The sequence below is a fragment of the Haemorhous mexicanus genome, chromosome 4 (assembly GCF_027477595.1).
Source record: "Haemorhous mexicanus isolate bHaeMex1 chromosome 4, bHaeMex1.pri, whole genome shotgun sequence".
NCBI lineage: Eukaryota > Metazoa > Chordata > Aves > Passeriformes > Fringillidae > Haemorhous > Haemorhous mexicanus.
The window spans coordinates 19200468-19227416 of record NC_082344.1 but is presented as its reverse complement, the minus strand read 5'-3'; the positions used below and the strand labels follow the sequence as shown (position 1 = coordinate 19227416).

Below are 26949 nucleotides of genomic sequence, written 5' to 3'. Positions count from 1 at the left end.
ATCAGCTCAGGCACATGCCTCATCACACCCTGGCTTTGTAAAACCCAATACTCCTTATTTTCACACAGATTTGTTTTTATCCAGCTCTACATTATCTGGAACTGCTACTAACACCAAACAGAATAAAATATCAATGGTCTCAAACTCAGCCAGCTGGAATCTGATACACAGCAGGCACACCTGGACACCCATGGAGCAGGGGTGCACACAAGACCAGCAGGTACTTCAGGCTTACCAAGGACAGGCTTCCAGGGGATTGCCAAAAGGAACATTTCTCCATTCCTCTCCCAGGATGACTGGAAAGCAGTCTCTCCAAAGCTGACACAGAACAGCCCACAGCTGAGAAACAGCCCCACAGTACCATGTTCCACTGTCTACCTGTTCACTTCAACCTGCACACTTTGACATGGGGTATCTGACACAGGAGAAAAAGGTATTTATGGCTGGGGAGAAGCTGCAGGAGTCCTTGAAGTCAAGGTGGCCAAAGTATTTTTGCCAGTGTATTCGGGCAAAGAAAGCTGCAGAATACCAAAGCTGGCTCATGAGGCTATGCTAATACAAGCAGTAACTTGGAATTGGGAAAATGTGAGCCAAAAGGTCAAGGGGAGCTAGGAACCTCAAACTAAGTTTTTCTAAAAAAGAAAATAACATAAAAAATTGAGAGTGTAGTAGCAGAAGAAAAGTGAACTGACTCAGCTGTGTGCACAGTCAGGTCAAGACAGGCTGCATAAGGATGCTTGGTAGAGTGAGTAAAAGAAACCAACAGTCCTCATTTTTTGAGGGGTGATGGCAAGCCCCTTTAGGACTTAAATATTTAAAAAGGCTTTGTGCTTATTTTCTTAGTGTCATGGCAAGCTGGCAGAAATATGCAACAGAGCATATATAAAACTATTCTCTCTGGGGAGAGAAGGGGAAACTTGCACATTTGTGCTGTTAAATACAACCAGCTTGTCCAGCTTTTCTTCTGTAGTATCACAGTTGTGCCCTAAGTTCATACACTCCAAACAGAAAGCACAGCAGTGTGTTATGACTTATGTGTGCAGTTGCTTTCTACAAATACAAGAGTAACTCTCCTGAATACAAGCTCATTTATTAGTCCAAGCTCAGTTTCATAGAACATTTGGCTGGAAAAGACCAATGTCATTTAATCTATGTTCTGCTCCAAGGCAGGATCAACTCCAGCTATTTAATTCCCATCTGAGGCTTGTCTACAATGATAGGAGATTGAAGACATCAATAGGCAACATATTCCAAAGCTGAACTGTTTTACACTAGACAGGTTTCCCTGATTGTTAGCTTAAATCATTATCACTGTAACAAAGTCCTTCCCTTTCCAAAGTCCACTGTGACAGAGTTACTTTCTTCCTTCTTTGCATCAGCCTTTTATGCATTTGAAGATCACTGCAGTATTTCAGTTATCTTCCCTCAACAATCCCAACTGCCTCAATCTACCTCTGGGGTCACATTTTTGAGGTCTATGATCATTCATGGCACTCTCTTCTCATTTCTTTCCAGTTAGTCCACATAATTTTTGAATTGTGGAGCCCAGAACATTGTACAAATATCAAAATCCATAACATTCTCAAGCCACACAACTTTTGCTGCTTTCCTGCAACCCACAGGACCCTGTGTGAAAGGAAGGCAGGTTAGTTTAGTATGCTATGTATTTGACAAAGCTATGGCTTTGTTACTCATTTCCTTGTTCTTCCTACACTTTTTAAAAAATTTATTTAATGACTTGGTTCAGTAATTTTCTACAAAATGAAGTTAAAACTCACTGATCTATAATTTCTCATCCCCTCCTCATTTCCACTGTAAAAAGAGACTTTATTTTTTGACTTTTCCTTGTCTTCCAGGAACTCCTCCAAGACTTTCAAAGGCACTTGCTAACAGTTCTGCAGCACATGCCTGGCTGAAGCAAAGAACCCTGGGGTGAGTTTTGCTCTATCAAACCAACCTGGAAAACATCTAAGTCCCAACTTGTTCTTCCCCTGTTTCAGGCTGAGCTCTTACCTTTGTCCTTGACACTAGCTGTGTTCCTCTTTCACAGATACACTCTTGAAAAGAGTCAGGTATTCAGCCATATATGCTTTACCAAACATCTGTTTTTATAATCTGAAAACAATCCAGTTGTGTCCCTGGCTGAACATAATGGATGAAGCAGCAGCAAGTAGCTGTAAGCATTTCTGATTTAACAGTATTTTCTGAATATCCATCAGATCATTCTATTATCACTATGGGGTCATAAGTGGCAAATATCTCTATGGTGTTTTGATAAATGAATGCCAAGAAATAAAGCTATCCAAAGCATCTGCAGACTTCAACACATACATTTCGCTCATATCAAGCAAAAGAGCATTGTCTATTTGTGATTTCTGACTACACTGTGTCCTTTGATTTTCCCTTGTACACCCCAGCTTTTAGATGTAAGATTTTACAGTCAAACTGGGCAGATACACCTAGCCATCTCTTCAGAAACAAACCTGACATCTTAGCAGGTTTCCAATTTTTAGCAAATTGGATTAGGCAACAGAAGAGAATAAGAACAGAAAGAAAAATACAGCTTTCCACAAATCAGGTGGTCTTACTGTAGAACCACTAAAATCTCAGTTGAGAAGATTGTGTTCTCTGCCCCATAGGAAGCATTAATTTCATCTGTGCAAGAGTTTTGTTCTACTATTAGTATCACACTAGCAGCAGTACTTGTCACACAAAACCCAAAACCATTTAAGCAGAAAAACCAGCAACTAAACCAATTTTTTTTTTCAACACAGCAAGGCATGAATGTTACTGTTGTTTTGCTCACAAGCTTATCTCCTGACTTACCCAGGGTGAGGGATTTGTGTGTGGAACAGAAAACGATAGCCACTGTGTCTGCTGGTGTGAAAGTAGAGTTATTCCTACAAAACAAAAGAGATTTAATAACCTCTGATAGCAAAAACCTTCTTAAAACGGCATCTATCAAAATTATTACTTTGAGGATCCTCATACACGTTCACATCACTTTGATCAGTCTGGTGACTGAAGTAATTCCACCCATAAATGAACAGTAGTGCCTGGTTTATTTGTATTTTTTAGCAGAATTGTTTCTCTGTTGTGGCAAGGTTTCTGATGAACACACTCCCATGTGAAGGATAGAAATTTTGAAGACACGGTGTGTAGGACACAACTTTATTCTGGACAAGTTTAGTTTGTCAAACATGCAAAAATGTCACAGCAGAAGCCACTTGCCTCAGCAAAATAAGAGAAAATTATCTATTATTTCTTTTTCTAGTATGGAACAATAACAAAATGCTCACTTTGGACAATATTTTGAGTTCATACTAAGGAGTTAGCTTCCACTTCAGAGATAAACTACATCCAAAGGGTTAAACACTGGGATTAAGGCCAGGAGGGGTGGGAAAATTGCATCTATATATATATAGAGAGAGAGAGAGATGACTGGCCAATGGATCAACCTTTGCTCCAAATTAGAAGTAATTCTATATATTTACCATACTGAGTTGGTTACTGCTTAAGGTATTTTAGATTTCATAGTTGGGGCATATCTTCCCCCCAGGTTATGTCTAGCAGTTCAGAAGTTATTTAAAAATGCCTTTTAAGGCTAGGATATGATCTTGTCACAGAGAAATTTTCTTGTGGCTCAAAAAAAGAAGCCTAAGTAGCTCTAAGACACTGTACCCTTCTTTGTGATTCTCCCTTATGGATATTGTTTAATTTATACAAAGCATATGCTTGGAGTCTGCTGTCTTGTGGCACTCCCCTTTCAGCAGAGCGCTGCTAAACAAATACTCCAGCAAGCCTAAGTGAGAGGACAACTGTGGCTACTCCAAGCAGCACCAGTGATGCCCTGAGTCACTGGCTAACCCATTCTTACAGTACTAGTTTTTGAGAAGTGAATATACAATTGCCCTTCCTGGCTGAGACTTTAAAAAAGAAAAAAAAGGAAAAAAAAAAAAAAAAAAGCTCTACCAAACATTAGTTCAGGACAGCTGTCTTTTAAGGATCACCATATAAATGTAGCAAATTTGACACATATAGAGAGGAGTGAATTGCCAGCACAGCAAATGTATCTTGAGATGTAAAAAGTCAAACTGAGTTCTCTCTCTCATATGTCATCAGCATGTCTGCAGGGCAAATTATACCTTCAGTGACATCTGTGCTAATCCATTTTTTTCAGTGGATGAGGTATAGCAGTGATTGATTGAGATTTAACAACTCTGTAATTAACACACAAGAAAGGACAGAATTCAGGTCCTGCTCTCTTAGCCTATGAAACTCTAACAGAGCAAATGCAGCAAGGACAATAGGAAATACCAAAATGAGGTCACCCCTATTCAGAAACCTGCCTTTACACATTTGCATAAACTTTGTCACCCAAACCGAAGATACTGCACAAAAGAAATATTCAAAGGTTGGGATGCAGCACATTCATTTACCTTGTGGAGAAGAGGAAAGTCAAAAACATGAAGCTCATCTGAACAGAAAATACTGAAAGAGAAACAGGCTAAAATTAGACCACAATTATAATTACTGTGTCCATGCCTTTTGTTCCCATACTGCAGGGCAGAAATGAGGCTGGACCAAGTCTATCCGGAGAAACCCACTGCCAGACAAACTTTAAAGACTGCTTGGAAGAACAACACAGATCATTATATCCAGGGAGGCCAGAATTAATGTTATGGCTGCACAAGATCTCCCTGGGTAGATCTCTGAATCGAGTATTTCTTGACACGATGAATGGCAGGAAATAGTGCATATGCTGCACATCTCTTTGCACAAGTTTTGTTTATTGGGTTGACAACATAAAATCTGTCAGACATGCTCTGGTTGCCGGGCATTTAGACTGGCTATTTTACAGGAGAAAGTGTGTAAGGATGATCCAAATAAATATTCTCAGCCCTGGGTATATTAATCATGATCATTCATGGGGAGAGGAAGAGAAGATCATCACAGATGTTTGCATTCTCTCTGAGACAAAGGCTAATTCCTGGGCTGGGCAGTGTGTGTCAGACATTTCCTTCAAGCTCAGTCAGCTCTGTAAGTGCAAGTAGTTGTGAGCACCCCAAGGGGAGCTCTTCTCTCTGCCAGTTCTGCTGACACCCTCAGGGGATCTGGGGGGCACAGAGCCCACCCTTGAACCCCAGAGATACAAGGAGCAGCCAGTGGCTTCCATGAGTAGCATCAGCCCAGAGCATGGGGAATCCCCACAAGGCTGCAAGAGAGATCCTGTGACCTTTTCTGAGTTTGTGGGCTTTGGGGGAAAGGCTTTACTTGCAGCAGAATCTGGGGTGGGTCCTCTCCCTACTCCTTGCAGAATTTGTGAATGCAGTAAGGCTGGCATGCCCCATAGGGCAGTGCAAGTCAAGACAATGCATTTGATTTTCACCCCAGTTTACAACTGGGAAACATGGCAGGAATATTAGCTATACCAGTGACATTTTCTATTCTTCTACATATATTTCCTAGAATGTATAAATGTCACCTCAGCATGCACTTAATTCCTCCTTCATGAACTAAAGGAGCAATCCATTGTTCCTGAATTACAATTTTTCTACAAGGAAGTACATTAATTCAATATGCACAGAAAAAACCAACCCCTTATTACACATAATTCTGTAAAGCAATAAGCATGTGTTGCTACCAATTATTCCTTGTGAATATTTTGCTGTGGCTAGATTATTAGCATAAAAATTACATAAAAACATTAATCAGCAGAATAACAAACTCACTTTCACCTCAAACTCCTCGTGCTAATTTCACTTCCTGATGAAACAGTTTACACACATCCAGCTGACACATCCAATGGTGATAAGAAACTTCTAGAATACAATGTGCACACCCATCTCCAAAACTTCCTTGGTTCTTGGTTTTATAAATATTCCAGAAAAAAATCCCTAACCAATTGTCTAATATGTTCCACATAGTTTCAATGCTTATGTTAATGTTCTTACTAAGAAATTCCAGTTATGCACACTGGCAATGAACACGTAGATATGACTTTCAGTGTGTTCCACAGCAAATGGTACATTTCATTCCACATGGAACAAGTACAGAGTTGTCTTGAAGAGAAATAAAGGCCAAGAAAGGCAGCAGAAGCAAACACTACACATCAACTGTTCTAGGAAGAACATGTCTTAAAGGAACTTTTTTTTTTTTTCAAAGTAGTGGTCAGCAGAGTACCATAAAATTACTTCATTCTGAGTTTCTCTGCATGCTAAGTTTGAGTAGAAAATCTCTGTACCATTCTTTTTTGCTGACAATTTTGCACTGATTCAAGTGCAAGGTCCTTCTTGGGTGCCATTGCAAAGAAATATTTATTCCATTTTGAAAAAAGCTCCATAGTATTGCTTCCTACTCCTTTGCTTTCAGAATAAAACATTTATATTGTGCTGCTTATAATTCCATGTACTATTTTACACAGGTATAGTGTTTCATAATCCAAAAAAAAGCCCCCACAAATAGGACAGAATTAAGATCTGATGCACAAAGGGCAGGGGTAAATTTCCTACTGGCTTTAGTAGAGGCCAGATTTGTAGAAGATACATTTTTATTATACAGAAGCACATGCAGACACACAACTCAAAGCAGGTGATGGTCTGATCTCTTGAAATCTAACAGTTTTAGAGTATGAGATGTGATTTATACTGAAGCATACTGTAGTTACCTCTCCTCCATGCAAATTGAAACTCCTGTCTGTGGACAATCTAAGGCAAGATGGGAATTCCCTGCTGGGAGAGGAGACAGTGCCTGTACAGCACTGCCTTTCCCTGGGAAGGAGGGATCTGCAAGTGTGTTTCCAGCTGATGGCAAGGATACCAGCAGCCTATTCTCACGTGGATGTTATTTAAGGCTGAATGACTTGAGTGCTTCTAAAAGAAACTCTAAGAAATGTGCTCATCCACAGAAACAGATCAACACATTCAAACCCCCAACTAGTTTCTAGGTTTATAATATGCTAAGGAAGAGCAGTTTAAAAATTATAACTGTGCTTCTGAGTAACAGTTCGACCCCAAATCTTTCTTTGCTGTTTGGAATGAGACAACTGTGTATTTTATGGCTGTTCAATAACAAAGAAGCCAAAACCAGAATGCCAATAAATGCTTGTAAAGTACTACTATGCCCTTTCAGAAAGGAAGGGCCACAAAGCAACCTAAATAGCAGGGTTCATTCCTCTCTAAATGCTTACTCAAATCCCTAAATGGATCCAGCTCCTAAGAAGTTTGGCAGTCTGGTTTACTAGATTCTACATGTAGATCGTTACAGACCTGAAACACACACACAAAAAGAGTCATTAGGGCTGGACTTACTTATGAACACGATTATAATCAAGCTAAATTTATCCAGGTCAATATTTGGATTGGCAAAAGTATCGCAGAACGTTGTGTAGATGATCATCAGGAGCACACAGCTGCTGATAGCACCAAATGGAGGCTTCTTCCTTTCAAGCCAGTCCTTGATGTACCTTCGGACAATCTGAAACACAGAAACCAACAGGTTGTCTCTTTTCAAAGATGCAGGGAGCCAAGTTGGGCATCACAAAGTGAATCTGACAGCAGTAAGACACAAAGAGAAGAGAGTAATTTGGATGACGGCCACAGTGGATTTCAAAGCTTCCCTGCCACACAACTCTTCTTCTGGGGAATTTAACATTTGTAGTGCAACTTCCACTGGGCGTCCATAATGAGAGTATATTTTCAAGTGCATGCAAATCCATCCTTAATCATGCCAAATGTTCTTTGCTAGCTGTCACTGAGACATGCCCATTAAGCCTCCCCAAAGTTTATCTCCTCTGCTGATACTAATGGATGTATGTAATTATCACAGTCCCCTTTGCATCAACAGACAATTCCAAGTGCAACTTTGGGAATCTTAAAAATCTGACATCTTCAGGAATTTCATGACGGTAGATAATCGAAAGTGATCCATGGAACATTTTAATATTTAAATAGCTAGCGATGCACCAGAAGTTTTTAATTAAATTATAACTCAAGCTTGAAAAGCAAAAGTGCATGTGTTGTGGGAGTTTAAATAATTCAAACTCTGAATATCTGGAGTTTTTGTAAATCCAAAGACAAATGCCATTTGCACGCTTTTAGAATACCAGAATTAACACATGAAAACAAGGAAACCTACTGTACTTAGCGGAACTTTTGCACTTTCAGGAAACAGAATATGAAGCAGTTTTTCAAAAATTTTTTAGAAACAACTATAAATTTTAAAGCAACCTCAACATGCAAATTATGCTGAATACCGTAGCACTAAGCCTCGCCAGATACAATGCATCTATTTTAGTCCTGCCTGGGGAGTCGCTTTTAGTTTTTCTGTTTACTTTATATGGGTTGAAAAAACTTTTTAAAGCTTTTATCGTACAGCTGCGACTTGTGTTAATTTTTCAGCAATCACATTATCTTGCCTAATTTCTCCTGAGGCCTCCTGATGTTCTCTGTTACCACACTCTTTTGGAAATCACAGCCCAAGATCCTGAAGGACTTCAGCCAGAGGGCTCCAAAGGTGTCTCGTGACCTTCCCTTAGTGGTGCCACAAGCAAACATCACCACCATTCGTTTAATGACACAGAAAATCTTAGAGGGATTCAAGATTAATATCAGGCCATCATCACCAATGCTACCATAGGACCCTTTCACACAACAAATGCCAAAGCCATGGAATCAAGCTGCTCTCAGTTTTCCTCACAGCTCTCAAGTTTTCCTCATTGCTTTCCTGGCTCGTTTGCAAGCCCCTCAGCAGGGAAGTCCTGGAGCAGCTATCCCAGTCACCACAGCTATGAGATTCCATCAGGGCACACACTAAAACTTTGGCACATGGGCTTCATGTCAAGCTCAGCAGGCTGAAGATCAGCTCGCACATTCCAGCACTTGTGGGCTTCCTGCTGCTGAAAAATAACAAATTTACAGGAAAATATCTAAGGGAATGCTCAACGCCCCGATGAAAACACTGAACTTTAAAATGTCACACTTGCCAGATGTTAAAGAGAGAAAATAACAGAAAATATAAGGCCAGACTTCTGAATGAGCCTCCTCTGGAGCTCCTTCAGCCACTGGGTAGGAATAAGACAGTGCACTGATGAAAGAGACACAAGACAGTGAAGCCATGCAGAGAGCAATATGAAAGACACCTAATGGGAAGTTCAGATAAGTCTAATTCTGAGCAAATTTGGGACTGCAATTATCAGAAGCAAAAAGTAAAGCCTTTCACTTCTAAAGTGAGAAAGTTTTTTTTAACAAAGTTAAAAAAAAAATCCTATTTTCCCTTAAATTGTCACATTGGGGAAAAAGAAAAACTATTTAAGGCCACCTATTAATTTATGGTCTTTCCAGAAGATTTATACAGAAAGTAACAAGATGTTGAAAAAGAAAAGTGATGGCTCATTATACCATGGTACAATTTCTAGTAGAAGCATTTAATCCAAAAACTACAACCCTGTGCCTGGTCAGGGTCTGATTATAACAGACATGACAATAATAATATTATACACGTATTTATACTAGACTGACATAGAAGAGAAATAAAAACATTTAAAAAATGAAACAGTAAGTGTTTCCTCAGAATCTTCAGTTGAGTGATACCTTCTTTAAATATCCACCTTTATCTATCCTGGAGTTTTTGTGAATCAATAACCATAAATATCAGTACAGCTTCTTACTGCACATTATATTTTCTTAAAAATTACATATTCAGACCCTGAAGAATTAAATTGTGGCTTCAGGAAATCATCTAATCAACCCAGTGTCATGCAAAATGTGCACAAAACACAGACAAAATCTATCATCTCTAAAACAGAATCCCATACATTTTGATCTTCTCACAAGGTTCAACATGATCTGTAATTTCAGAGGTCAATTCAGCCTATAATCACCGATTCAAGGTAACCTAAATTCTCGTATCACTTGATGGGAGAAATATAACCCTAGAGAAGCTCATGTCAGCTGATTCACTTTGACTGAAAAACAATCCATTTGTTATTCATGCCTGGCAGAGCTGCTTCAGGACAAGGATGCTTTGAAAGCCTTTTAATTCTTAACACAATTCTGTGAGTTTTCAGGGTAAACAGGGAACTACAAAAGACCAAAACTGTGAATATTTGTAGTGAAATAATGATAAGTGCCACAAATACAAGAAAGAAAACACATTCAGAGCCTGGGCTGAGATACTAAAGCTTCATTTGTCGGAATTGTAGCAAAAGCTAACACAGTCATTTCTGAAAGTTAATATAAACCCCTGGTACCCAAAATATATGCACCCCACTGATGGAAAAAAACAAAATGAGGATGTATTGGGTTTTGTGGCAAGGTTTGGTAGTGGGGCAGGCAACAGGGGTGGCTTCTGGGAGAAGCTGCCAGAAGCTTCCCTTATGACTGATGGAGCCAATGCCAGCCAGCTCCCAGATGGATCCAGCCCTGGCCAAGCTCAGCAGTGGTGCAGGTACTGATGCTCTGTAAAGATTTTAATGCAGCTTCAAATGGAAGCCCCAAAGAGTAGGGAAAGGCTGACCCAGAGGTTGCACATGGAGGAACATGAAGGTGAATCCTTCCCTCAAACTGCAGTTTAGTGGAGAAAACAGCAGGAGAGAAGCAAAACTTCAGAGTTGGTGATATTTTATAAATAATCTGCCTGATAAACTCACAGAAAAGTTAGACAATAAAAGCACATAAATGTGTCCAGCAGGCAACCACCTCCTGAAGACTGTATTCTGGCAACCTCCAAAGGTTTTGGAAAGGCATCAGCTCAAATTTGCTTCAAAACACAGTTTCAGACTCAAACTTTCCTCTTGCCCAGGATTTAATTTTTAACAACAAAGAAATGTAATTACACTTGAGTTAACAGTAGTGTCCCCATTTCAATTTAGTTCTCCTACCAGAACAGTTCTATCCACAGTATTTTTCCTACAGACTGCTCTGTATCCTGCCATAACCTTCTTGTCTAAACACCAACCTTCCTAAGCAAACAGGCTCACTGCTCTAATGCTTATTTCACTTAATATCCTTGGGCAAAGAAACGTGATCTGCTGTTCCAGGAAAGCAGGTAAACAGTGCTCATCTGTTATTAGATCACACATGAAAATAGCAGAAGGTGTGTTACAGAAAAACAGTTCACTTCTCTAATTGTACCTTCTAAACAGTCACACTGTATGCCCAGAGAAGTCTGTCAGTAAAATACAGACTGTACTTTCTACCTGTCTGCCCAAGTGCTGGGCACACAAAGTAAAAAATGCAATAAACAATGTAATACATTAATGTTCATTATTAATTGAGCTAAATAGGGCAAGGAGCTCCCCCTCCCCCCCTTATTTGGAATGGAATAATTTCTGACATTAGTCATGCAGTACATCTCCTAAAAATTATCTAGATCTGTAAATTATTTGTTAATTAAACCCAAGAATTGAAACAAACAAACAAACAAACAAATAAACTTGAACAACCCAAACCCAAAAAAACCCCAAGGAAATGGATAGAAAGTCACCTTTTCTGTTTCCAGTATACACAAGAGTCTATCTTGGTATTTATATCATTATCTAAAATAGATTTTTACTAATTCTACCAATTATTTTGGACTGACCTCCTCTTTAACAGAATTTACAGTGGCTTTACTGCACTTCTGCTCCTTTTCATTTTGTGTTGGTATGTTCTTCTAAATACCTGGGAAAAACACCTGGGGCTTTACCATCTCAACAAAGAAATACAAGTCACCTTTTCCTTGTGTTCAAACACGAGTAAACAAGCTGAAACTGCTGGATTATCACCACACATAAAGGCAGCAGTTACCTTACTAATTTGTCTTCTAAGGTAAGATTCCTAACTCATCCTTAATTAATATTACTACTACTTATAGCAACAGACTTATGCAATGAAGTCTAAAATACAAAATTTCCTTTTGAAAATCTTTGAGTCGGGGTAGATATTTTCAACAGCCCTGTAATTTTTCCATATCTCTTCTTATATAGTGATGGTAAACCAAGAAAAACAATTGCAGGGAATATTGGGAACTAGGTCAGTGAAGTCTGTAAGGCATGAAAGGTGAGAAAATTGGAAAAAAAAAGAAAGAAAATCAACTAAAATGAGAGCAGCTGTAAAAACCAGTGTAAAGAATCAAATCCTGGATAGGAAGAGAGATTAAATATAAATGAAATAAGATGCTAAGATGGACATCATTCACAGAATTCTATAACATAATCAGCCTCCATATATACAAGGTCTGCCTGCCAGTTCAAATGCACAGACCCTTTTATAAAGCAAAACTTGCACCACCTCAGCCACACCCTGTCCTGATATTTTTAGAGGGGTTTTACCTCTGTGGAGGCATAAATTCCCACCTTTTCCTGAACGCTGCTGTAAAGTTTCAGATTTTGTGATGGTTCACCTGGTTTCCTAGGACATCTTCAAATGTCAAATCTATCCTTATGCTACAGAGTGTGCTATCTAATGTTTGTTTTCTGAAGACAGGGTGCAAAAAAAAAAAAAATTTTGCAATCTGAGGAAAAAAACCCCATCTTTTTCTATAAGCACCTTGCTTTTTTCCCCTCAGCTTAGCGAACTCCTCTAAAAGCTATCTTACTCCATTATGTCAGTCAGCTTATTCCCAAGAGGTAGCTCCTGACACATATACACCTTTAAAGCAAGGTATAAAAACCACATGAGGCCATTTTCAAAATAAAGTTTCACAGTTTGAGGTAATTTGCAACTGTTGTTTTAAAACTTTATAAACAGGTGCAACATGCTAAAAATGTGAAGGGTGTCTGCAGCATCAGTACCTTTCCTTCATATTTTGCATTCTGTGGAAGGCAGGCTCTGTTCCCTGCTGAGTCAGGTCTTAGTAGGGAGTGAAGTGTGTTTTGAAGGCTGTTTATCCACTTCTTTGGTCCTCTGCAAAAAGCTCCTGGAGAGCTCATCTCCCAGGGTACCTCTCCTCCCTGCAGCTCTCCCGGACTTTGAAGAGAATAAGGTTTCCTTCTATGTGGATTGCATTTACAAGAAGAGACAGATTTGACACTGTTCCTCCCTTTTTTTTTTTGATAACAGTTCTGTTAATTTTTATTTCCTCCACCTTAGTTAAATAATTCCTTCTACTTCATATCAACTTCCACCTACCTTCCCCTTTCCATTTCTCATTCTTTAAAAATAAATACCTTGCTAAGCTTTTTAGTTTCAATTTCACTTACAGCTTGTATTGCAACACAGCACCCTTTTAGACTTGTGTTGATAAGCACAGCTCCCAAATGCTGATAGGGCTCCTCTGGAACATTTTGGGCAACGATGCAGAAGGCACTTAAGATCCTTTACTTGTAGGACATCAAGATTTTTTTGTGTGTGTGACTAGATTCAGTGAGGAATCCTGTACAACTGGTTTCATTTTATAGATTTGGGAAGAAGAACTACACAGAATCATAACAATAATTTTAGCTTTAGTTAAGATCTGTTTAATGTGAAGTGCCCACTTTACGCTGGCAGAGAAATTACCAATGGGGCAACTAGAGAATGCATGAATGATAATGCACAGACAAGCTTTTTATTATTTATTCATAGAAAACAGTGGGTTTTGGTGTGCTGCTTTGAAAAATGTTCAAACTAGTAGAATATAATGAAAGCACTGTGAAAATTCTATTTCATTAACATTTAATCATAAATCGCTCTTTAATATAAAACATAAAATAAAAGTCTGTCATAAGCACTTAGGTGTAGGGAATGGGGAAAGTCTGCAAAAAGGGGAAAGGAAATGTGGTGGGTTTCACTGTTCCTGTTATCTGTCACTTCAGAAGAAAAAAATAAGCAAAGAAACAACAGTCTCCAGCTAAATCTCACAACTGGTCATGAAGAAACTGCTTGGATATTTCTCAAAACCTTACATTTTGATGGCTAAAAGTATTACCAATATCTATGGGCAGGGAAACAATGATTGTAGCAAAATCACAACAGCTCAAGAGCAGCAATCTTACCCAGGACTCGGCTACCCAGATAAAAAATAATCAGAGCTTCAAGCTGCCAGAGCAGATTCAAAAATCTTTTCCATGAAACATCTATTACCATGTTTATTGTATAACAAGTATTCTCAAATTCCCCTTAGAGGTATACAAGAGTGATGCACAAATAACAAGCTCTTACCCACTACAGATCTTCAAGGCTTATAGGAAATTAGATCTTTATAAAATACTATAGATTATGTCCCTTTTTGAGACCTCTTGTCAGAGGGGTCTTATTCGTTACTCTACAAATACAATGCAATATTATACTATCAATACTGATTTGAGTAACACCAGCCTGTCAATTAGCAGAACACATCTGTAGACACTGAGGACACAGGCTGCAACATTTTTTAGGTTCAGACAACCTGCACGACTCTGACAAAGAACAGAGCAATTCTTATTGGGGACCATCTATCAATCACTGCCATCTGTGAGACTCAGTGCCTTTCTGATAACATAGTATCTTCTTCTTCCTTTAACAGCTCTTTCTTTCCCTAAAGAATGGTCCACCACCTGAGCAGAGCCTGTACCTGCAGCTCTTTATACATTTCAATATCCACAGCTAGGCTAGAAGAACATGTTTGACTCCTGTCAATAGTAGTCCTAAAAAGCTAAAAAAACTGTTCAAAAATGAGGGAAAAAAAAAAAAAGCATCAATTACACTATTGTGACTTCTTTCTCCCAGCCATCATCAAAAATTCTGACAAGGCAGCCAAGCAACCAAAACTCTTGATCCATTTTGCCATAAAGCAAACAAAAAACCCCAAACAAAACAAATCTAAAAGCACCTTTTTATGTGCTTTGCTTATATCCCAGGTGCTGCTCAAACAGCCAGCTCTGCAGCCTGCTCAGGAAATGAGCATTTAGGCAACACAGTTTTTCCCAGAGGCAAGATTTTTTTAAAAGAAAAGAAAGCCCTTGGAGAACACTTCCTTTAAGCAGCCTCCTCTGTTTCACACTGATGTGGTTCAAGCATAAAGCCCCCGTTGATCACAGATGAGTTAGGAAGGCTGAGGAGAGGCAATCCTCCAAGCAGGCAGGTTTCAAGCTTGAGGGTTCCCCCCCCATCAAGCTCTTTGTTACCTGGTCACCTTACCAGGCATTTCTCCACTGACTTTTCTGCTGAACAGTATGGCTGCATGTGGTAAGGAATTGGTGTTGTGGGCATGAAATGATAAATTTGAATTAATTGCTGAAGGCATCATTCAGGAATTGTGGACCATTATCCTCTAACACACCTGGAATCCCAGAGTGAGTGACCTGTGATTCACAAACATGTCCCTGTGCCACATGCCAGGCAACACCTCAGTGATGAGTCAGTGGTGGTCTATGAACAAAGGGCAAAACTTCCCATTGAATTGGAGCAGATGAAGGGCAAGCAGACCAATCACTGGATCTCTTGGTATCAGTCCTTTTCTTGCTTATTGTCTTCCTTGACTCCTGCCCATTACTTTTGGATATCCACCTTCAGAAACAGCTTCTATTCATTCCTCTCTGGGCAGGTTGGTTTACCTTTGTACAGATCCACCTAATCAAGACAATCACAGTACTGGCATTTCTGATCTGTAGCTTTCATTAGCATTTCTTCTCTTCCACATCCTCTGAACAGATGTAGTCAAGTGCAGTAACTTCAGAAACAAAGTCTTCATGCTTAGAGGAATGTGAGCTACTTTTGTTGATCTTTCACTTCCAGAAACTGCTTCAAAGACCTTTAAAGAAGAATCACCTTATTTCTTGTTGAAGTGTGTTTGTTAAAACCCAAACTATTAATTTGTCATTGGGTTACAGAAGCTTTAAGATTCTGTATTTTTTCTTTCAGTCTTTATCAGAACTCCTAAATCCCATCTCAATCAGAATCACAATTCTGATTTCAATCTTGTGATCACACACAGCACTTATTTGGTATGCCTACTGCTCCATTCATGACACTCAGCCTTATCACTTCTAACAGCTGAAAGAACACCCAACGCCACCAATTAGCTGACATACCAATTTCCTGTAACATCTTTCCAAAGTAACATTCCATTATATATACAGATGAAAGTTCTCTTGAAATTTTGCCATCACTTTGTCCAGCAATCTACCATCATCTTTGGGCTTATTACATTGCAGCACAGATGTTGTTTATCCAAGGCTATAGGACACTTTATTGCTAAATCTGCTGTCGTGCATTTGTTTCCTAGAAATTTCCACCTAAGGCTTACAGCTAACAGCTTCCAGTGTTTGGCCCTTTCAGAAAAGGATTCAAGTACTTTTGCTTGTCTGATTTTGGTGGACACTTAATTTTGATGAGGTAAGAACACAATGCAGAGGTAGGTTAATCAGCAACCCTTTGTCCTAATTAATAAGGAAACTCTTTGGCATTTAATTCAAAGCATGAGAGCAGTTCCACAGCCTTCAGGGACACAGGGCTAATGTCCATTTTCCAGATGATATGGCTGCAGAGAGGTTACACAGGTGCTGATGCTGATAACTACTGTCATGCTTATCATGCTCATCCCTTTATTAGACTTCAATGTGTGTTTGTAACCAAAAGAAACTTCACCAGGAATTTGCTGAGTTCCAGTACATGCCGATTTTGAAATGTGCAATTATAGTTTGATACAAGACTGATTGACTGCTCTATGTAGCACAGGCAGTGAGAGACATTCTTAACCTTGTGCAGGGTGCTCCTTTACAGCCTCTGCTCTCATTTGCCTGAATTTTAACCATGCCTTCCATTTCAAAGTCTGCTTTAGGCTGACAAAATTCAGAAGGTTCCAACTGAACCCAGAGTTCAACTGGGTGCTAGAATGAGCTGCAAATCCCACTGATATTCCCTCTGTGCATTCTGAGTGCCTGAGAACAACAAATACTTACAAGTAAGTAAAAATTAGACTTCAGGTGTTTTAGTGTCCAAGAGCAGTGACAACAGTTATGATAACTTTTGGTCTTACTATTGTGATTTCCCACCATGACATGGGAAAAAAAACCCCTAATATTAACATTTGTGAACAAACAGACACTACAGAGACAAGGATCACAGAAAACCTTATACATGCAATTAGCATTTTTGACATTCAGTGGAAGTTTTCTATTGTAAGTCATGGAAAATAAGGCTTTGTGTGGACATATGAACAATGAGTATAAAATTAAATGTTGAATAACTGTTCTTTTCACAAATACCTTCCACCCAGTGTAACATGATAGAGAAGCAATGTAAAAATAGTTTGCAGTTGTGCAACTAAACCCCTTACTGCAAAGCATAAGCAAAATGGCTCGAGCAGCCTTAATTTGATGATTTCTTAACCTGTGACTGCTTAGCTTTTATATGTTTATTAATGTTGAGATTTTTATTATTCCTGTAATTATTAGGAGATACTACACAGGGAGGAAGGGCATGTGACAAAAGGACTGTGTAGTATTCTCAAAGCTCATTTGTATGGGGCTGGAATTTCTCACAGCCTGGGCTGCCATTTTTCCCACTTAATGTTCAGGAGCTCCCTCCTCTCTCTGCAGCAGCGTGTGTTTGTGGAAGTGAGGGACAGATGCTCAATCTCAACAAAGATCAATGTGGCTCCAGGGAGCACTGTAGCATCTTTTCCCTGATATTAGACTTCACTATCCTGAGGCTGTTCCTATGTGGCAGCTTATCAGGTTGCCAGTCTGTCTTTAAGATAGCTCTCTTTATCTTGTTTTTTTAAATAAGAATGTATATTTAAAAGACATACCTGTCCAATAATAAGAGGGACCACAACAGTCATAAACAGCTGTGAGAATATGGATGTAAAAGGCACAGAAGAGGATGATCCAAGCTGGAAAATAAAGATATACCATTAACATTGCACTTTTTCTTAGTATCTGCAAATTTCATTTACAGATATCACACATTAATATGCATTTTATTTTACACATATAAACTGGGAACTATGTGCACTGGAAGTAGCTGCACGTGTTTAATAGTTAAATCACAATAAAGCGTTTGGTGTTCCACAAAACAGAGCTAAACCAATCTCTGATTATTTTATAACTTATTGTAATATTTCCATCAATATTCAGTTAATTGAAAACCTGCTACACATATATGTCAAGTAAATTGTATAAGTATTTGTAGGATGAAAGTCTAAAGCGACAGGGAGTGAATCCTCCTAACCAAACAGTTATCTGGACTTACTTTACCATTTATACAAACATCAAACAACAGAAGTCAGTGTAGTTATTTCAATAAATAAATGAAAATAATGAAATAGTGAAGAAAACATTCACATGTTCTATTTCAGTGCTGTCTAAGAAGAGATGTACTGGAAGTATAGCACTGTTCTTTCATTAAGACAACTGAACTGATAGTCTTAATCTTCAAATAGATGATCTCTTGAACAATCATTGTAAATGCTATAAGTATTTTATTTTTTAAAATGCTGGTAGAAAACAGGAACACACACAGTCAGTGGGATTTTTCAACCCTGCTTCAGAATGTTTAGGAAAATATTTTTTACATTCTGACTGGACTTGTTTTAGGCTAGGTAATTAGAAAGTTTCCTTTAATGCAATTTAACACCTCTTTAACAGCAATGGAATACACATTAAGAAACATACACTAAGGAGACTGAATAGCATTGTCAGAGCCCCCATAGACAACCACTTGCTCCACAATGAGGCAAAAGACACAACATTAAGGTTTTCACAGATACACTCTATTTTATATTTTACACTTCACTTTAATGATTCTCAAAAAGACAACAGAATACAGAATCTTTTCAGCACCATCTAAATGATGCTGATTTCCTAAAACATTCTTACATAGATCATTCTCATAAACTATACTTTTCACGCTTACCTTCCTTTCCAAGCTACCTTCATGACAGACAAGGTGATCATGCCATCATCTAGTAACCTTCTATAAGCCTGCCTTGAAAAATCAACATATGGCCATACAAATGGCTTGGGCATAAAACAAGATTCTTCATAAATTTGAAGAACAGAAAAATCAGAAATTTTATATTGTGAAGTATTTTAATTTATGCAGAAATGTACAACTGCACTGCTTTTTTGTACCTGTACATTTGTACATGCACTGCTTGGGAAATGGGCAAACACATCTGTGGGGGATGTTTCTGGGCAAACTGAGCTTTTGATGCAGGCAAATGGCCTCAGATTTCATATGTCCATTGCTGAATACACTCTGGGTGGCGAGCCTCAGCAGGAACATACAGGATTTGGCTGTTTCCAGTATCTGAACTGGCAACATCAGCTAATATCATCAACATCAGTGTGACCACTTAACAAATTACATCTCATCACCATCACCTCCAGCTTTAATGATGTGGGCACATGGGAGGAGACCTGAGGATGATGCCACAGCTGAGAATTTTGGTCTGCAGGTGGGGACTCAGTGAGCCTAAACAGAGTCAAGAGGGAGAAGTAAAAGCTTGCATAGGAAGATTCAGATCACCCACGAGTACCCAAATTCTGGCGGTGCAGCCACATTCCCAAGGGACACAGGGCACTCTGAGTGTTTCCCTACAGAGAGCACAGACCTCCATCACCACACTCATCATCTCCTTGTAGTTTTAATTCTTGTAAGAAGCTTCTGAAATTTTAAAAGGTTCTTAGTTTTTCAAATTGTATTTGGACTTACTGTTATGTGCTGAGGAGCTAAAAGCATTACTTACTGTGTATTCCAGGAAACCTTCTGAACAGAAAATGAAGATTTTTAAACTTTAAAATCTGCCTGGGCCACAGAGGAGTCAGTCTAAGCAAGCCAGGACACTTGAACAGCTTCACAGAACTACAATATTTTGGCACTGACTCCTTTGCCTTTCCATAAAAATGTTGATTGGACTTTGCTCACTACTTTTAAGTTTTATGCTCAGTGGATGCATAATCAGTTTCTAAGTCAGGAATGAAAAACTATTCAACAGTATTCAAAAGACTGCTGAAAAAGGCATAGTCTTGCCAGCTTTTTAAAATGCTACTTCAAACATAGTGTCTTCAAACTGTTGAGAATTTTTAAGCACTTTGTGTATATATAAGGATATCTTCTGCTTTAGATGTGGGGCTTTTGGTATTTGTTTTGTTGTGTTTTTTACATAATTACAAACTGAATTAAAGGTACTGATATTACATCTTCAAACTGACTTCTGAACTTCATTTCCCTTCTATATATTTTGACAATAATTTCAGTGGGCTGTTTTTTTATCAAAATCTGTTAGATTTTGTCTATCAGCCCTTATATTACCTTACCCTAAAATCTATTTCCTGAGAAAGATGCAGAAGACAAGATACAGGCTGAAGAGAAGGCATGAACTTCTCAATCACACAGAAAATAATGACATTTTAACCCAGACTCCAGACATATGGTAGCTCACCACAAAGAATCAAAAATACTAAAGAACCCAAAGCTAATGGAGGCTTACTTTGACCAGGGCCTTCTCAACATTTGTAGCATGAAAACTCATCAGGCTCACAACTCTAAGTGTCCCATGGACCCTCAGAAATTACCTGGGCTCCAGAGTTCCCTTGAACATGTCTTGTGGATATGTTTGCCATGCTTATTTTGAGAAAGAAAAGTGAGAATTGAGGAAACAAAAACCTTGATATAATGTTAATCAAACCTTCCTATACACTTACAAAATGCAAATATTCTGTCCAAATGAATAAATAGGATTTCACTCAGGTTTTAGTTGGATCAAGCTAAGTTCTGTGCTCCATTAGCTGTCATGACAGTTTTTTTAAAGAACTATCTATTTCTGTGCAATGCACATCTAGATGATGTGCATTGCACAGAAATTAGTATTAGGCTGATTTTATTAGGCTGAAATTATTAAAAAGCTGATTATCTTTGGCTGCCCTCCTTGTCATAATAATCTCTATGCCTAAAAATGAACCTTTCTTCAATGGCAAACAGGTGTACTTTAAGAAGTGGCATAAAAACATTGTAAAATCAAACTGCTGATTTATAGCTGAAAAAACACCACCCCTACCTGATTGGAATGACATATGGAAGATAAAATGCACCACTTCATGAAAAAGAAATCAAATATTTCATGCCACCATACTGTCCATGCTTCTTTAAGAACATTTTTTTAAAATTTGATATTGTGAAGAGATTGTTACACACCTTCCTGGAGAGGAGCATTTCAGTTAAAGGTTTAGTAATAAGCCAGCCCTGCTTTAATGGACTCACTATTCAAGAAAAGACCCTGAAAATTCTTGATTGGGGAAAGACACTTTTCACTTAAATAATCTGAGTGATTTCAGCAGGGTAACTCAGAGAAGCAGAAAGATAATTCCAGGCAAATCTTCCCAAACAGATTTGTCACCGTGCAGTACTTCAAACCTGACCTGCAGCATTCTTGCTAATTTAGTCCTAGACCTTTCTTCTCGAGAGACTGCCTGTTTTATAAAAACCCAACAAATAATTTAGTGGGTTTCTTTACGAGTTTGTGGTAGAAACACTGGCTTATCCTTAATTAAAAGGCTATATTTAACTGGATATGGTAAAAAAACAAAGAGTAAAACTCAAACCTCCTTGCATAAAAAACAAGACAATTCCATCTCCCAGCCTAGACTGTCTGCACAAGCCAGACACTCCATTCTCATCTTTCTGGCTGACCAGGCAGGTATCACAGGGAGTGTTCCCATGTCTACACTGCCATGGACTCAGAAGAAACACATCATGCCAGTCCCACCAAATTACTGCCCAGTGACACATGTGCTGCACACATTGCATCCACTTTGGAGCAGGCTGTCCTTGGGGGCAGCTTTTACCCTCCCAGTGCTCTCCTGCAAATAATGCTTCCTCAGCTTGTGTCTTTGTGCTCTTCACACACCATCAACCAGCTTCAGCCTCACCAGTTGCTGAGCACAGAGGAGGAAGTGAGGCAGGGGTGAAAAGAGGGCAGAACTGATGGGGAGGGGCACTACTGGCTGCTCTTTTACACAAGATATTCAATTTTAAGCTTTTCTTTTCTACATTCTGGTGGAAGGATCTGGCTGCTCTGAAACCCCCTTTAAATTTTGCATTCAATCCTGTTTTGTCACTGCTTCTGGTTCCCTCCATCCAGCCCAGCTGCCTCAGAGGCCTGTCTGGAACACCCCATGCCCCAATCCCTTTACATCCTGTTGGGGGTGGCAGGCCCATTACAGAAAGGCCACAGAATGTGATGCACTTCTGGAGAAGATGTGGATGGCAGCATCCAGTTTAGTGATGAAGGGCAATGAACAAAAGTTTGCAGCTGAACAAAGCCCTCCCTTGCTCTGGACTCCTTCCAGAGCCCTTACCCTGACCCAGTCATGGCAGCATGTTACAGTACAGCAGAAGAATAACCAGGTGTCCCTCAGAACCCCAGAAATGGAACTGCTGTGCTGGGAACTGCCATGGCAGTGATGGTGCTGAGGCTCTAGGAAGCAGTGAGCTCCTGGAAGAGCGCTGATGTGCCCACAGTGCCCAGCTCCAGATTTCAGGCAGGAGGTGGAAAGAGGTCATTCCTACCCAACATCTAAGAAAGCTGACAGGTCACTGGGGTGCCCTTCCCACCCCCCTCTTTACAGGCAGCCACAGGCACAGCAGTCGGACATCTCGGAAAGGGACTGAAGCTGTGCAGGAGATGCCAGCTCCCAGCCACTGACCCACAGTCATTGACTGGTGCTGAAATAATCCACCTGGAATGGGTGGAAGGGAAGGAGGCATATCACTGAGAATAGAATTTCTACAGGACATGTTTACATTTAAAAATAAAGGTTTTAATTACACCTGTCAAAACCTGCAAATTGTCTCGCCTCAGAAATGGGGGAACAGAGACAATATCCAATGCTTTGGCAGTCATGTATTTTAACAAGGAGATCTTTCACTATTATTCTTAAAAATTAAACTTAAATCCCCCAGTTCTGCTAAATAACTACATATATTTTGCAAATTCTTGCATATTCTATATGCTTGTGTGGCTGTGGGAGTTGATTTGGCACAAATGAAAAAGTATCTATTTGTCTACATACACCCTCCAGTTCTGTTGCCAAATTAAAATAATCAACGTTTCACATTCAGAAGTATGGAAAATCAAAAGCTGACAATCTTGACTCTTTTTTATTTCCTAGGTTGGGCAATGAGATTATATATTTCAGGTTTCCCTTGTTGAAGTGATCACAGATGCCTAATCCCCTTTGGGTTCCCCTATGACACATTAAATACCAAGCCAATCCAAACACACCTGTGGATTTTAAAGCCATTTATAGAGCTATAAAAATAACCATAGGTATTCTTCATCTGAAATACACCAGAGCTACTCTTCCACTTAACTGTGGTGCAATGATCTGGAGGGTTAATGTACAGAAACAAGATCAAGTTTACAACCTAGAAACACCTAAATGGGAATTAGATTAATACCCTCGGAGATCAGGGACTTAAGGACTAGCATCCAAAAATTCTGCTGCAAACAAGGGCCTAGCTGGACTAGCTGGAAAGACATAGATTAGTCAATGCAGAGTAGTTAAGAACCATGAATATTATTTATCCATGAAAAAGAAAACTGTGATGTACCAGAAGAAATAAATCAGTGGAGATAGGGGGTACTGGAGACGCTTCACAAGGCCTGGATAAGCCCTTATGAAGCAAATTGCACAGCTGTGCAGGATTTGTATTACCTGGGCTGAAGAAGGAATTAAAACTGAAGCAGGTGCACAAAACACCTCAGATTAAGGGATTTGTTTTATGAATTCAAAGATTAGAAATTCATGGCTTGTTTAGCCTAGCTGACTGAAGGCTGGCAAAGAGAAAGTCAGAGCCAGGGTGATAAATTTCAGAGAAATGCTATTCAGATGTATAACACTGGCAACAAAGACAAATGGATTACACATCTTTAACCAGTACTTACTGGAAATAAGTTTTCTGTTCATCAGAGACACAAGTTTCTAGTAGTGCAAGGGTGGAGGGAGAGCAAAAATCCTTATGTTTAGGTTGGATCATACCCCGTTCTGAGGTGAATTGCAGGAAAAGAGGTGGGTTGGGTGAGTCAGGATAGGATTCTCCTGGTAGCCGTAGCCTGGTTCTATAACCCTGTTAAAGATGTGTGGTTAACTTCTGCCCATGTTAGAGCAGGGCTGTGCATTTGAAAGGCTCCCCTGCTTTTACAGAGATGAAAATCTCAAGAGCAATAATATGTAGAAAAGCACCTAGAAAAACCTACAGTATTTTGTGTGTGAGTCAGGAACAAGGAGGTTCCCTATTATTCTCTGTTACTTGTTCCAATTTAAATAACAAAGCCATAAAAGGTGCATGTGAAAAAAAGCAATAAAATGATTGAGTAAATATTTCACTGCAGTCATTGAAAAGTTCTAGTTAATTGTAAGGAGTTTGGATCAGATCAGAGAATTTTGTTTTCCAAATGATTAAAGAAGAAAGGAAACAGAGAGGTAAATAACCAGGTAGAAATAATAATGCTCTTTAAATCTTCCACATGAATGAGTTGATCTGTTAATAGCTAATGCACTGTGCTGCTCCCCCTCCCTTCCCCCCCACTGTAATCAGCCTTTTGTCACATACCAGTGAAATCCATTAGCTGCAACTTCCTTATCAACTTCCAAGGCTTTCCAGCTACGAAGATATTTGCATATTTAACGATTCATTTGACTGGTATCAACTCTCATTTACCAAGTGCTTGAGAAGAAAAACAAAGCATAGTGCGTAGAAGTTCTGTTTAAAAATAAAAAAGTACTGACAGCTCCTTTCAAGAAACAGATTTATCTGGCTTTATGGGATGGGAGTAGACTTGGTAAAAAAATCTGAGAAGTATCAACAACTTTTGGACCCATATTTTTAAAGATCGTAAATACAAGTGAAAGCTCTTCAGCATCTAAATCAGCTTCTGGCTTTATGGGATGGGAGTAGACTTGGTGAAAAAAATCTGAGAAGTATCAACAACTTTTGGACCCATATTTTAAAGATCGTAAATACAAGTGAAAGCTCTTCAGCATCTAAATCAGCTTCTAATTTCACTCACTTTATTTATTTCACTTTTCTCTGTGCTACTTGCACCAAATTTCCTTCACTTGTCCGCTCCTGAATTATTTCAGCAGTGCTACTTTCTAGTACTTATGATATCACCACTACAAAACCAACATAAAAATAAAAATTCAGAAATCAAGAATAGGAGCAATCTGATAAAGCCTTGGAAAGATCCTGTTTTGACACAAATGTCATGGTAGTTTTATTGGCAAAGGACCTAATGGGGAAGTAATGTCTGACAGTCACACAGAGGGTTTGCCAAGTGTATCTTTAAAAATACACATGAATTTTGTATTGGGTCTTTAACTGCACTGCAGGCATGCTTCTGAAGAATGTGAAGTATTCAAAAGTGTAAAATACTGACTTATCTCTAACATTTTTTGATGGCTTTCAATAGAAGTACATAGATTCACACACTTAAGACTTCTGTTTTGATAACTAACCTTGGATAAAACAAAACTTCTTTTTCTGCTTTAAAAATGTTCATGATTGATGTGTTACTCTCTAAGTGTGCAAAGTGACAAGAGGGAGATGGACAGCCTCACTCTCTGAATGCTTTAATACACAGCCTCCTAATCGTTGCTAATGAAGCATTGCAGAATGCTGCAAAGAAATATCAAACAGCATCACTCATGCTAACTTGAAACTGATATAACTTTCTTGGTTTCTGCTCACCCCACATATGAGCTTCAGTTACATACAGTTCATGGGACATTGGCCGTTTGTAACATCTTTGCTGGGAATATGGGCATATTAATGGTTAATAACAAGGGTTAACATGAGGATGATGATATTGCCGATTAACATATCTGGGAAGAAAGATTCAATAGCTTCTTATTAGGCAAAATGCTAACCAGAGGTATCTGTGACAAAGTCAGATAGTCTTGATAAAGTTTAGCTAAGCATCCTCATATAGTCCAGTAATTACAGGCACAGTATTTTAGGCTCCCACAAATTATTCTGAACATCTTAGAATGTTAATTTTGAGTAAGCATTACACCAGAAGTTTCATAGCAGAAATATACTTTTCAGAAATGTAACTGACTTCCTCTTCAACACCATTCACTTAAGATGATAAATTATTTGCATTAAATGCATTATTTATTACAGCTTCAACATGCCTTTATCAATGCTGTTTAGACAATTTATATTTACATTACTGGGCAATTATGAACAAAAAGACAACTCAGAACATTATATTCTCTGGTGCACACAGGGCAAAATATAAACAATAACTGCTACCTCAGGTTAAGCTATATAACAAAAACAAGCTAATAGACAACAATGTATTTTATTTCTGGCAGCACTAAAGGTATTTTATGCACTGTACACAGGGAGAATAACAAATATGAACATTCAGACTATCATAGCACAACTCGGTGGAAGAGTTAATACTCAAGAGTACCAGATTCAGGAACTAAAATTCATTGAGGATGTTGATTTGAAAGGCCCATGAATATCATTCAGCAGCTCAGCTCAGTTACTGTAGAGGTAAATGGAAGTTTCATTTTGAAGGTTGAAAATTCCACCCTGTCTTAATTAAGCATTAAGGCTAAGTTGCATGACTAAACTGCTGAATGGTTCAGAGAATAAAACCAGGACTTTTCTAGTCTGTGTTTCTCACTCCACAGTAACTCCACAGTACATCATTAAATGATGGAGCTGCAGGTTGTAAGCAAGCATACAGAAACACATCAACTGTGTGCTTGAATCCACTGTACTCACCAGACCAGGTGCATCAAGGAGACTCAGAGGAAAACTAGAGAGGTTCACATGAAAATGAGGGTTTCAGCAGTCCAAACCACAGACTGTCACAGGACATGGGAACTTGCTTTGTGCACATTCAGCTGTCCTAAATACCTATCACAGGATAAACTGAACCTTCAGAGAAGGCAGACCTCATTTAGCAGGGCTGACCAGAATACTGCTCTTCATCTGTGAAACCCTCAACAAAGACCTCAAGGAGTTTTAAATATTTACATAGCAC

At 38.9% G+C, this 26949-nt stretch overlaps 1 protein-coding gene across 1 annotated transcript in view; it reads right to left on the bottom strand.

Moving 5' to 3' along the window:
* SLC10A7 (solute carrier family 10 member 7) overlaps positions 1-26949 on the bottom strand; it is a 139805-nt gene that overhangs the window by 19452 nt on the left and 93404 nt on the right. The window contains exons 7-10 of the mRNA XM_059843969.1: positions 17692-17775; positions 7311-7476; positions 4440-4491; positions 2827-2900 (exon numbers count right to left, since the gene is read on the bottom strand). Coding sequence (XP_059699952.1) covers positions 2827-2900; positions 4440-4491; positions 7311-7476; positions 17692-17775 — 376 coding nt within the window. The remainder of the gene's footprint in view (positions 1-2826; positions 2901-4439; positions 4492-7310; positions 7477-17691; positions 17776-26949) is intronic.